This window comes from Strix aluco, chromosome 8 (genome assembly GCF_031877795.1).
Source record: "Strix aluco isolate bStrAlu1 chromosome 8, bStrAlu1.hap1, whole genome shotgun sequence".
Classification (NCBI taxonomy): Eukaryota; Metazoa; Chordata; class Aves; order Strigiformes; family Strigidae; genus Strix; species Strix aluco.
In genome coordinates, this window is record NC_133938.1 from 35643374 (window position 1) to 35657061 (window position 13688).

The following is a 13688-nucleotide window of genomic DNA, read 5'->3' on the forward strand; positions in this document are numbered from 1 at the left end:
TCAGCCTCCTCTTCTCCAGACTAAACTCCCCCAGTTCCCTCAGCGCTCCCCATCAGACCTGTGCTCCAGACCCTGCACCAGCTCCGTTGCCCTTCTCTGGACACACTCGAGTCATTCAATGGCCTTTTTGTAGTGAGGGACCCAAAACTGAACACAGTAATCGAGGTGCGGCCTCACCAGTGCCGAGCACAGGGGTAAGATCCCTTCCCTGTCCCTGCTGGCCACGCTATTTCTGATACAGGCCAGGATGCCATTGGCCTTCTTGGCCACCTGGGCACACTGCTGGCTCCTGTTCAGCCGGCTGTCAATCAACACCCCCAGGTCCCTCTCCCCATTAGACTCAGAAAGAAGGAGGAAATCTAGACGTACTATGTACAGCCATCTCCCATCTACCCACCACTGAAAAGGTGTCGCTATTAGTTGTTAGGAATATGGATGCATGATCTCAGAGTAGTACACCAAGGTCATTCTGCAAGTGGGCAATGACAGGACATGTTGCCAGAACCACAGTAGAGGCTACAGTAACTTGTGACCTTCATGTTTTGTTCACACCATGCATCAAACAACAAAGGAAAGAGGTCAGTCATATGGGTTAGGGTCACTGCGTAGTCCTAGGTCTCAGGTCACTTCACCTTCCCCCAGGTCACCAGCTATGGTTAGATCTTCAATAGGTGAAATTAATAGGACTGTACAAAAGTAAGAACAACATGGAGTTGGAAGGGCCGAGAATATTGCTCATTAAAGATACCACACAGGGAAAGAAAAACATTTGCTGACTTTATTTGTATTCTGCTTTCATGACTGTACATGATTTTATTAAAGAAGAGGAGAACACACCCCATCATCCTAATAGGGATGTTAATAGGGAGAGTTAACAGCCATCAGTGCATCTGAAGAGAAATTTTCATAGGAAAAAGCTTCTGAAATGAGCATGCAAAGGAAGTAATGTTGGATCTGTAATATTTCAAACACAACAGGATGTACATTCATGTAAATGTATATGCAAATTAGATGCAGCCCTCAGGCACTTGGTGAGTTTCCAATGAGGCCCTTGAGGCTGCAAACTGTTGATTTAGCATATGAGCCTAACCACTTACACTAAAATGCATGCATTAAAATAATATTGAAAGAATGTATGTATCAGAGACTTTTAAATAAGTTAAATATTGATATAGACTCTGGGTAGCTCCCATGGACATTTAATTTCCACTTGGAAAATATTATAACATGGTAATTTTACCTTTCTTAATGTGGAATAAACAATGTATTGTCTATGTGACAATACATTAATGTAAAGCCCTGATCAGTTGCACTCGTTTTTTTTTAAGTATAATTATGTCACATCTAACAAACTCGATTACAAACAAATTTGATTAACAAACTTGATTCGTCAAATACATCTCTCCCAGTCCATTCCTCATGCTGCACATTAACAGATTTTGCTCTGAATAGTATTGTTTTTCACTAGATAAATAAGAATTAAACATGAAGACTTTAATGTTAATTCTCACTTCTCGCTTCTTAATGTTTTCCTTTCTTTGTGACATAACTTAGATTTTTGATAAAAAAGCTTAATTATGAAACTTATCAAAATACTATATTCCTGCATTAGTCCCAGAAAATAATGCATCAAGACCTGTAAGGAAAAAAGTCAGCTATCACATATCCCAATGAATTTGAATGAAGAATATAAGAATTGCTCAAGTATTCATTGTTTTGTTTACATAAGGGAGAAAAATCTTTCATTATGTGTTACTTTCCAAAGAGAAATTATTTGAATTTGGGAAACCACATATATGTTGCTGGTGATTTTTTTTTTTTTCCCCAGAAGACTAATTGAGCTTGATCATTCTCACCTAATATTTGATCTATTGATGATTTGGCTCTGTAACTCAAGATACTTAATGGATCCTTCTCCACGTCCCAGCAGAAAAGACCTCAGACCTTAATCTATTAAGGAAGTGCTAGATGGAGAAGCTGGAAACGTTAGAAACTGAATGGCCAAACCTAGCTGCAGCCCTAGATTGAGTGGGTGAGTTCCTCATTGTTATGTTAGCATATGACTGACCACTGCTATAGCTCTGATAAATGCTCGTCCTCCTTCCTGTCCTAGATAAATCAGTGATGCTTTCAAGGTAGCTTCAACACCCCCTCTACTACTGCAGGCTTAGGTTTTTTTCTTACTATTTCATGCTCCTGTAGACAAGGTAATATTTCTTCCCATAATGTTATTATTACATTTTTTTTGCTAAATGATCATTAAGTCTTATTAATGTGTTACCGACTTACAATGTCCAAACCAAATAGCCTAAAACACAAATAAGTCAGGAGAAAAGAAAAATCACAAGAAAGGGCACAAAATTAATATAGTGACTTTTTTAGGAGGTCCATCATGGTGCTTATAAATATTATCTGTTTATGTTTTAAGAGGAAACATGGGGTTTTTTAATAGAAATAGCAAAAAAGTGGTGTGAGGAGTGGTCTAGTCTAATCTGAAAAGGAGGCTTGTACTGATTTTGGAAAAAAAAAGAATAAAAAATGTTTACTTTCTTTGTTTTTTTGTGGTTTTGAAAGAAAAAAATATATTTTTAATCTCTCTTCTCAAATAATGTTTTTATGGATGTCATAGCCATCAAGATCGCCATCTCAGAACACTACAAACAGAAAATACATGGTTACACAGTTGTGAAAAGTTGTTTCTAACTACTGCTGCCATTTCAGAGTGCCCATAGTCACAGGGAATGTGAAAAACAAACAAGCCAATACACAAACATTATCAAATGATTCCTATTCTTTTCGAAGTCCAAAACTCCACTAACCCTTTGTGGCAGAGCTCATTTGTGCACCGAAGTGTTCTGATTTAACCACAAATTTTGTGTTTTGATTTGTGTTTGAAGTCTTGTCTGTTCCAAATAGTGTATTTTTTGTTTCATTCAGATACGCATTCCCAAAAGGTTAGTTAAGTTCTTGCTAGTAAGAGTATGAGCTTTATGAAACATTATTAATACTCTCAATTCTCTCTTCCTAAAATATAAACAACTCTGATAGTGTGGTAGAGTCAAGTATACTGCATATTAAAAAGCCATCCAAAAATGAAAAATGATAGTATCAAGTACTAAATAGATTCTAAACATATTTTTTTTGTTGTTAACTGGTCAGCAATCAAAAAATGATTGTGTATCTCTTGGAAAACTTCTAACATAAATTCAGAATTTTGGGGACTTCTAAACCTGTTCAAATACTTTTATACTGGATTTCTTTGGTGCTGGTCAGAAAGGAGTTATGGTAAACTAAGGGAGCTTTTCTTGGACTCCCTTTGCAAATCCCCAGTTTGGCCTTTTGTGCAGAGGAAGTCTGAGCAGAGCTCTGGTGAGCAAGCCAGACACAGAAGATGCTGTGACTTAAAAAGCTGGCCAGTAGTTTAAGGTGTAAAAAGCACTGGGTTCACTCTCCTCCTTGGAGCAGGCCAGGAGGGGAAGGCACAGAGCTGGCTGATGGCCACCCTGGTCCTCAGGTCCCCCAGCGTGTAACTTCTCTCGAATTAGCCCTCAAGTTGCTCTGCTGAATCAGAGAGATCTGGCTCTGCAGCTCCACAGAAAGCCTGTCGTCTAACTCAGATGGCAGTTTTAATACATGTTTTAATAAATATCTTGAAATACGCTGTTTACACCATGGATCTAGAACTTTGTTTGATGGTTTTCCAATTTAAAACCAGCAGTGTTTCTAAAATCCGTGTGAGGAGAGAACAAAAAAATGCCTCCCCTGCCTGCTTTTGTGTTCCTAGTTTTCAACAGGAACAGGGTTTTTTGTTCAGGTAAGTGTTCTGATAATAGAAATTTGTAATGCAAATGCTCCCAGTCTCTCAGTGAAAGCAAGCTAAAAAGCGAGGGTTTCATGCATCAACACTGTTGTATATGATGTCCATTTTCTAGAGACTATTGCAGTCAATTAACCAAATCAGATTTGCTGATGGACTACAGCTTGCATTTGTATCTCAATGAGGGGCGTGGAGAGAAAACAGTCATTTCGTAGTGTCTGTTAAAAAACTTTGGGCATGCAGAAGGTTCATTACATAAATTGTTAACAAACAGGGTTGAGTTTTGCATTATGATACAAATTTGCTTTAAAAAATTTTCAGTGAATAGAAAGAGGAAATTTCTTTTAGACAGCGTTTTGTCTCTACATTGCTATGTTCTGCCACTTCAGTTACCACTGGTTTCAGCCATAAATTAGCATAGAAGGAAAGTTCTGCATGTGTTCGGATGGAAGGAGCTTAGTTTAAAAGGTTGCTGTACATCTACGTAATAAACAATGAGATTATGAAGATAAATCACATCAGAGGGATGGGTAGTATCATGGTCTGCAGCAAGACTGTGTGATCTGATGGGCAGCCCTCAGCCGAGATCGGGTGCTGTGTTGGTTCTGCTGCCTCTCCAGCTGTGCTCCCTGAACACACCACCCTGCACCTGCGGGTGACCAGCTCTGGGCTGGGCTTAGCTGCTGTGCTGCTGGCCCACAAAGGGTGGGACAGGAGGGATATCCTCCAGGCACCAACAGCCAGACTGAGCCAGTGTTGCCAAGCCACACATTCTGATTGTATCCTTCTCACTGTAAAGGCCCTGGCTCTCCCAAGGAGGTAAATTTATATTTACTTGAGTAACAGCTGAGGTAGTTGGAAACTGCAGTTGGCTTCAGATGGTCTTTAATGAAGACCTTAGTTACCAGTGGAAAGATCCAGTGAGCAGAAAGGATTGTAAATCACATCTTACATTAAAAGCTTCATAATTAATGCATATTCAACTGCAAGTTAGAATTTTATTTGCTCTTCAATGGTGGAAATGAAGAGAATGGAAGAGAGGTTATTTCAAATAAGAAACATTAGGCTACCGAGCTGCTGAATGAACAGTTGTTGTTGTATATAAAACCTGCCGGGGCACTGATCTTAGCCAAGCATCCTCCAGTGCTATGAGTGACCTACAGCATCAGTAGGCAGGATGCTTTGACTGACAAACTGTACTGAAAGAAGTTCCTAACAGAAAATAAGTTGTGCCTCCACAAAACTGCAGAACCAAGAGCTCCAAATTGTTCCAACTGTCAGTTAAACTAAAAATAAAAAAATAAAAAATTAATGTTTCGGTCATAGTAGTGCAATAATTATGTCTGGAAAAAAAAAAAAAAAAGAAGAAAAAAAAGAAGTATGAGGGAATTGTAAACTGTATGTGTCTGTACATAAATATAAATGTCTATAAATGCAGTTGTTGATCACACATGTAAAGGAGATTGTCTCAATGACCAAATACTTCCATAAGGGCCATCTGTATCATTCAAATTGTGTATCACTCATCAAGAGTAATATCTTTAGTGTATTAGACCCTCTTCTAAACTAGAATCTTCATTATCAATTGAATGCTTTGATTCAAATAAAAAAATTTAAACAAAGATTATTGTTTTGCTAACAAATCTTCTTTTATTAATCAAAACACATTTCTCCTGAGGAGCAGCTAGTGAATCTGGAAAGACATCTGCAGGTTGGTCCTAGAGGACTTCCCCTACCTTTATGGCAGTGGAGGCAATCTGGATGTGGTGGAGCCTGCGCAGGGTGCTGTCCCTGTCAATGAAGTAGGAGGCTGCGAGCTGGTGTAGGGTCTCCAGAGTCACCGCAGAGCTGTTCGTGCTGGGATCGCTTCCTTCTGACTTCTTGCTCAGCTTCCGTTTGTCCACAAAAATTGTGAGTGACTCCTCTCCTGAGCAGGGAAACAGAAACCACGGCATTCATCACTGACATCTTCTGCAAGTCTTGTTTTGCTAGAAATAAGGTGGCAAGCTGAAGTTTTCCCTAGCTGTTATCTAATGTTTAGATATCCCTCCCTGGTGGCAGATGCAGATACGTCAGTGCCCAAGCATATGGACAACGGATACCATTCTGGGCATTTATTCTCTTTTTTTTTGGTGCCCCATATAAATAACAACTATACAATACAACACATGTATGCTAAAATGCAATGACACTGGGGATAAATCTGCTATACTAAGTCCGATTTACCAACAAAATGGAGATATTCGTTAGACATTCAATTTAAATCATGTATAAAATGTGTTTATTTCCAAGGCTGCTTAATACTTTCTTTTTTTAGTATTTAATGTTAGCCTAAAAGAAAATGAAATTAGTATAATACCTGAGACTTTTTTTTTGTTTCCTTCTTTTAAAACGTGTATCATATCTAATTTCAGAAGACACCTTGTTACAACTTGTTATAAGAAATCCTGTGCTTTCTAATCAATTCAGCAATGCTAAGATGTCTGAAACCTGTTGTAACAGTTGTCTTAAGCCCAATTTATATAACCGAAAAGTATAAAAATACATAGTAAGAATGTTAATCAGTTTCTTTGAAGAAAAGGAAACATTAATAACCCTTTCCTAACCTCCAATGCAGAGGTGCTTTTCCAAAAGCAAAGAGAAATTCCAGAATCTTAACTTGTGGATTTCTTACTTCCTTTTTCTTTAAAGACACAAGGAGAAATACCATTGAATTTAGAAATTGTAATTCCTGTAGGATTATTGAAAACAAAACCAAAGCAAAATCTCACTTTTTTACCTGAGCAAGTTCTTAAGAACCATTCCATATCAGACCTACTGATACTGTTAAATTTGTAAGGAGTTTTCTATGTTTATTGTTTATTTCATGGATATTTTTTCTCTCGTTTCAGGCTAAGCAAGAATTCATTCATTTAGTAATGTGTTTAGGCAAAACTCTTTACTTCAGAAAATGAATTACAGAAGTAATTTATTGACTCAGTATTTTCTTCTGTGCAACCTATATCCAAAGTAACTACAAAACCACTTTTTTCACTCTCTGAGCCTGTGTTTGGTAATTTGCACTCTTCAACATTAATCTCAAGAATCAATTAATAATATCATTATGCCTGTATTTTAGGTGCTGCACACCTCCACTGAATGCTATTTCCTTGTTCCTGGAAAGGAAGCTAGCTACCCTGGTAGGGTCTGACTTGCCACTTGTGCTAGTTTCATTGCTCACCCATCTGCTGCAGTGGCATTTTGCCCATTCAGAGGATAGGATGCCAGCTTTGGATGGGTTTACATGCCAAAAAGTAATAGCTGTAGAGGGATAATATATAGGATGAAAACATGACATCATCTTTAAAGGGAGAAAACCTTGGTGGTGAGCAATGCTAAATGAAGAGTGCGTGCCTCCATGCAGGAGACCACATCTGTTGACAAATGTGACCCGCAGCTACCTCAGCTTGCAAAATTCATTTGTGTTCGGAGAAAGAGGAGTGTGTGTTCATGTTAATCAATGTATCTTACAGTGTTTCCCAATCTCCCACAAATTCAGAGGACAGTCAGGCCCTTCAGACCTTACATAGGCAGAACTGCCATTATCCAGGAGCCTCTTATCTAATTAGACCTGCCAGGCTTGTCCAGTATGTTCATTTTGTCCTGGAAGGGACAGCTCCTGCCCAGGACAGCTGCATATTCCAGCTGGAGCCTATCTCAGTTTTCACCACCACATTTATACTTCTCCTCCTACAGTTTCATAACGGGTCATTTTTTCTGTTCATGCAGTCATCAAAGCAAGGATTAATTGCCCAAACTCCAAAGAACCAGGAATTAAAGCAGCCTCCCCATGTAACAGGATTTCCCCATCCAGTACCTAATCTTTCCGCTGTAACAAGTAAACATAGGTTCACATTTTATTTAACTACTGTCAGAACTTCCTGCAAAGCAGACAAAGGTTGCTTGGCAGGGCAGGCGTTAGCATGTTGTATTAGCACAGACTTGTGCACCACACTTTGCTATGCAATGCCAATGTGAGGTGGTGCTGGTCCTGTGGCCAGGTGGGCCATTATTCACACCATGATACAGCCATGCCAACTGCTGTGAGAAGAGAACTGGAAAAGCAAGCGAAGTCTAATGACTTGTACTTTGAGAGAAATTTGCCATCAAAACCTGGTCTAGGTTCCAGCATTGTTGGCGTTCTATGCAATAAAACCTGCCTTTTCAAAACGTGTCTTGTGACTCTAGCCAGTATGAAAGATGTTTCTGAAATGAAAAGCAGTGGAGTGGGCTGAGATTTGAGCCAGGGGCCATGGGCTTTGTGCAGCTGTTTGTGGAGCTACAAAGACACAGTTGTATCAGAGCACACAACATCACAACTCACCGGGTAAATACTGTATCAGTGACCGGTTCAGGCTGTGCAAATAAGGTGCAAAATTTCGCTAGGAGATTTTTTTCCCTTTTTCCAGAGGTCTTAGTGCATTTAGATTAAAGTGACTTTTGCAAGCTCAACCAGCTTTCCACTGAAAATATAACAAATTGTAAGGTAAAAAAACCTAAGACCTTAATGTTGCAGAAAGTCTCTGGAAAGTAGAGAAGAAAATTTTTTGAGGTTCTTCGTGTTTCATTAGCTGTATTGCACCCCATCTTGCTCTAGTGTAAACTCTTTTGATTGATCTGTATTAGCATTAGTAAAGAGAGTGGGACTGCTTCTATTTCAACAGAATTCTGGTAAGTTTTATTATTAAAACAGAGTTTGTTTATTTTTCTCCCGTCAAAAACATTTGTTCTTCAGGGGGTGGAGAGCAGAACTGCAATGAAAAGCCCCATCTCAAAAAAATAACTTGAAAAAGGACAGTGTTGTGTGTTGCATTATTTTGTTTTGATTAGAAAATGTCAGGAAAATAACCTTTGAACCCCCTCACAGTTATCACATCATCCTATTGTCCTAGTTCTGCTTGCTCCAGTGTTTGCCATGGAAGTTGCTTGTGGGTACATTTTGGCAGGCAGGATCCTGTAGCAACCCCAGCCCTGCAGTCTCCATCCCTGCTCCGTGACAGATACATCTTGCTTTTCATGCTCTGTAACCGGGTTGAAATGATTTTGAATGTTTACTTTGAGTCAGATCACATCAAATTACATCTCTCAGTGTTGAGCAATGGAGTGATGGGGCCCTCGGTGTAAACGTGAAGGAAGGTCTTTCTCCTCAAAAACCTCTGCATTGCATTTGTATGGCATCTCAGACAAGCAGGTCCTACTTCATCACTGGTATTCTCAGGCACTATGCTAATACAGGTGCAATTACGTACATTTCGAAAATATTTGCTGTTCAAAAGACATCTTACAGATTCTGAAAGATCTTCATCTGTCAGAGCTGATTTAGCACTTGCAAGAAAAAGTGGGTTAAAAACCAGAGAACTTCCCCATACGTTGGTGCTCAGGCATCCATGTCACTGCAGAATTGTAACAGGGCTCCTGTTCGCACCCAGAACTCGGGGGTTTGTAAAGTAACATCACTGACTCATATTTAATTTGTGGAAGACAATTTGAGTTTTAAGCTAATTTAGAGAAAATTAAACCCATGCCAAAAGAGACTCTTCTGTCACATTTGAAACATGGATGAATCTTGCTTTTTACTGGTTACAGTCTGCCACCATGAAATAGGCTAAGAAGACATACAAGCATTAGCTAAAAAACCAGTGTGATTTAGAAAACTATTCAAGGTTATGAATTTTAAGAACTGAAAAGGATTAATGACAGTGAATACTAAGAAAACATGATTATTCAGCAGCGGATCCGCACAGCTGTGCTTTCCACAGCTGAAGGCAGTATTCTCCCTGCTTCACAAAACTCAAGTCAGTTAACTCCTCTTTCTCAGGTTTAAAAGAAATAGCATAAAAAATTTTGGTCATGTACACAAAGCAACACCACATAATCCAATGACTGGTTCAGGAAATTTGCAGGGTCACTATGTTGATGCTTTATTACCATGTAGCTGCTGTCACTGACAGATATTCACTGGGGGGGCAGGACACTGACCTTCCCAATACAGACTGACCTTAGCACAGTATGTACTAATGTCCCTGCATGCCCTGGGATTTGCAAGTTTATAACTTAGTCTACATATTTAATTCTTTCCAGGTCTACATGATCAGATTTTCCATTATTTGTATTTATGAGTTAAACTAACCCCTGAGTTGAGAAAAATAGCCTACATGTTGTTTTTCAAAAAATAAAGCATGAAATAAAATAGGTATATAGAAATTTACCTGGACACATAACCCATCCGTAGCCATTTAGATATAAGACTCCTAAACAATAGTTTATAAATGGCACTTAGAAATTAGAAACCAGTTTTGTGTGCATCTTAATATCTTCAGGAATCATTTAAATAAAAATTGTAAATCACCATCTTTGACATGGTAGAATTGGAATAACGTTGCAACAACTGTAACTAAATATAAATGTCTATTGAAGGAGTAAATATATTTTGTTATACATAATAATAGATATTCATATGATTTAAATACTTAGTACTATTTTCTGCCTCAATTACCCTGTGTAGACTGAGTAGTAGTGGGAAAAGTCAGTGATCCAAGCAGTTCCCATCCCTTCATGACAGAAAATGAGGAAACTAATAACAGGCTAACCCTCAAAGGCAGATATATCTGAGCATCATCCACAGTTACTTACTTAGAGCTCTGCCTCCTTACACATATATGTATCTTACAAAGGCATAAAAGTCTTTGTCCTATGAACTCCTCAAAAGTTTCTGATTAAATAGAATAGCTCAGCTACATTAACTGTAACACATTATAGTAAAAAAAAAAAACAAAATTGTTATGCCTTTGTTATAAAAAATAGCTTAGCCCTAGTGGAAAATCTATTCATGTATGGATCACAGAATGTACCATTAGGGTTTTATCAGGTCATTTTCTCAAACTTAAGCAGATGCTGATGGAAGTGTACAGGTTCAAAAAGTCTATAAATTAATGCTAGGCCAGATGTGGTATCATTTCTGAGGTTCAAATGAATAACGGTGCACGTTAATTCCATACATACCATCTGGTTTAGGATTTCAAATTTTTCTTCATTGAGTAGACAGGGAGAGAAAAGAAAAAGAATATATTTTTGCATTTTTTTTCTTCCTTTTAACATCCATAGTCTTAAATGCTGGAAAATTTACATGCTGGGGTGTGTGTGTTTCCAAGTCTGATGCTAGATTTTCAAGTTTCTTTCTCACATCAGTCATTTGAGACTGGACTCTCCCTCCCTTGTTTGCCAATAGTTTGTATCTTACTTTGAAAGAAATGTTATAGAAAACAAAAGTCGTATGAGCAGTTAGTGTAAGTGATGATAAATCTTTCAGAATTCATTGACATTCGCTGTTTTACACCACCTGACAATTTCTCCCATCTCTGTACACAGAGTAATATACTGCTCAAGAGGAATATTAACCAGGGGCAGAAAATCTGACCCTCTTTATTCAGTGCATAGATTAGTAAAGGTGTAACTATCAAACTCACTTGCGGGACTATAATCAGCGGAGAAGGGAATGACAAGAGGTTGGGGTTAAACTGATTTGCTGACACCTGTTAAGATTGTCTGTTGTAAAGACAAAACTACCTATTTTCTTTTGATTCTCAAAGCCTTCAACATTATCAAGGGATATTTCCTGACTCAGAGAGGTGAATGTATTGATGGTCTGGTAGTGAACACTTTGAGCAATTACGACTGACAATAACAGCAAAAATAAATCAATCATCTCCAACATTTAAGACTACCATTTAGCCAATTGCCTAAAAAGGTTCTAGTTTCATAAGAAGCCTTGGCAACCTCCTGCAAATTTGTTTATTCAGAACAGTTATCATGTTTCCGGATGCAAGGAAGACTCATTTGCAAAGTCCATGATCTTCATCCTGCAAAGCACCCAAATCAGACTCACATAACCCAAATGCCTGGAACAAGGGCCTATCATTTCATCATAGGATGTTGTTATCTGTAATTTCCTCATCACCACATCTATTCGTTTGCTGAGTAGCCTTTACACCTGTATGTAGGAAGAACATCAAAGTGAATGCCTTTAAAGTGGGATCCACTGATATTTTCATCCTCTTACACTTATTCCACAGTGGTGCCCTAGGCTTCACAATAACTTCCAGTTCTGAAGCTCACTGCTGCTCATTATTTTTTGTAAACCATCAGAGTGTAGAGCAGCTAATGCTCTTGTATATTATTCAGCAAGCTGGACCTTCACTGAATCATGCTGCAAGCAAGCAAAAGAGAAAAGTATAAATGCAGAACAAAAGGAAAAAAAGTAATACTGTGTGTTGTCTCTCATTCAAAGGAGAATCTTTGCTTTTTGGAACTGCTAGTTAAAAGCTGATAAAGAATTTAGAAATATATTTCGTAGAGTCGGAACATAATTTAAGATGGAAGTGACTTCTGGCAGTCATCCAGTCCAATTCCCTCCTCAGAGCAAGTCTAATTAAATTAGATGCTCAGGGACTTCTCCAGCAGAGCCTTCTCTCACCTTCAAGGATGGAGTTCCCTTGTATGTGTCCTCTCTTGCCTTTCCCCTAAAGCTGTTCTGGTCAGTATTGGCTGGGCTGTGTAAATTTGCAATTTTGCTAACACAAACAAGGTATGCGTTGTCCTAAAGGAGTGGAGGAAACTTCCTCACCTCCTAGTGATGGCTCAGCATCCCCGTTTGTGCAGAAAATTTAATAAAAATGAGCAGCCACGGCTGTCTTCTCTGCAGATTTGTCTCTTCAGACAGTCAGTGCAGAAGCAGAAGTGACTTCTGTGCACAAGCACGTGAGCTTGCTCGTGAACCCATTGCTCAATCCAGTGTTTGCACAGCAAACCCTGCATTACATAGGGTCCTTCTATCATGCAGCTTGAAGTTGCTCATTATGGATATTTGGCTTATGTCACAAGAAGATAAAATTTCCATAAGAAATAGAAACAGTGAAAAACGTAATTTTTTCACATTATCTTGCGGCAGCAAGAAAAATGGAACTTCCCTAAGTTCTCATTTCAGAATGCCCTTGAGGAGTATATTTCTGTGTTTGTGAATAAAGACTTGGGAACGTATCACAAACAACCATGTGCAAGAGTTCCCTTTATGGTCAAAAAGGGATATTCATGACAGCCAAATGGTCACAGAGGCACACAAATCTTAGCACAGGACCATTTATTTGCCAAGCTTTCCTTTATGTCCATGAATACAGACGACTGGGGATTCATTAAATAAAATAGTATGCACACTCAGTTTGGTCTTCTGCTTTTAAGGAGCTATAAGTGACAAAGCTTTCAGACTAAGACAACTTGTAATTAAAGGGAAAGTATGAATACATTATTGAAAGGAAAAAATGTAATTACATGTTAATAAAGTGTGGACAAATATCTCTGGGAATCCCCATTCAATCTAGCCCCAAAATGAGAACTAACACATACAGAAAAGTATGGGGTTATTAGTTATCTCATGAAAGCATTCTTGGAAATTACTAATTCCCTGTAATTATTTGAATTGAACGAATTTTTCAAAGTATTCAACACCCATCCAATGATAATGGAAGGCAAGAGGTGTGCCTGAAATCATGTCTAAAAATTGAGGCTAGGGACCTAAATCAAAACCCATCAACATTAATACAAAAACTCCAGTTGACTTCATTCAGCACTGACAGAGCCCAGAAGTTAACAGTCTCCCTGTGAGTGGAAAATTCTTGCAAGCATGTGGCAGCTACTGCATTTGAGGGCCTTTGTGACGTGGTCTGAAGAGGGATGACCAAAGGGTACCTTACCCAGTTTCCCTGCAGCAAATCCTGAGGTTTGGGGAAGAATATTGAATGTTTAAACTACGATTTTCAAACATCTTCAAAAGAACTAC

General features: G+C 38.6%; 1 protein-coding gene across 2 annotated transcripts in view; it reads right to left on the minus strand.

Annotated features, from left to right (window-relative positions):
* Positions 1–13688, minus strand: part of BRINP3 (BMP/retinoic acid inducible neural specific 3) — a 223807-nt gene that overhangs the window by 84155 nt on the left and 125964 nt on the right. For both annotated transcript variants that reach the window (XM_074831701.1, XM_074831700.1), the window contains one exon: positions 5554–5744. In XM_074831701.1, the coding sequence (XP_074687802.1) occupies positions 5554–5744 (191 nt within the window). The remainder of the gene's footprint in view (positions 1–5553; positions 5745–13688) is intronic.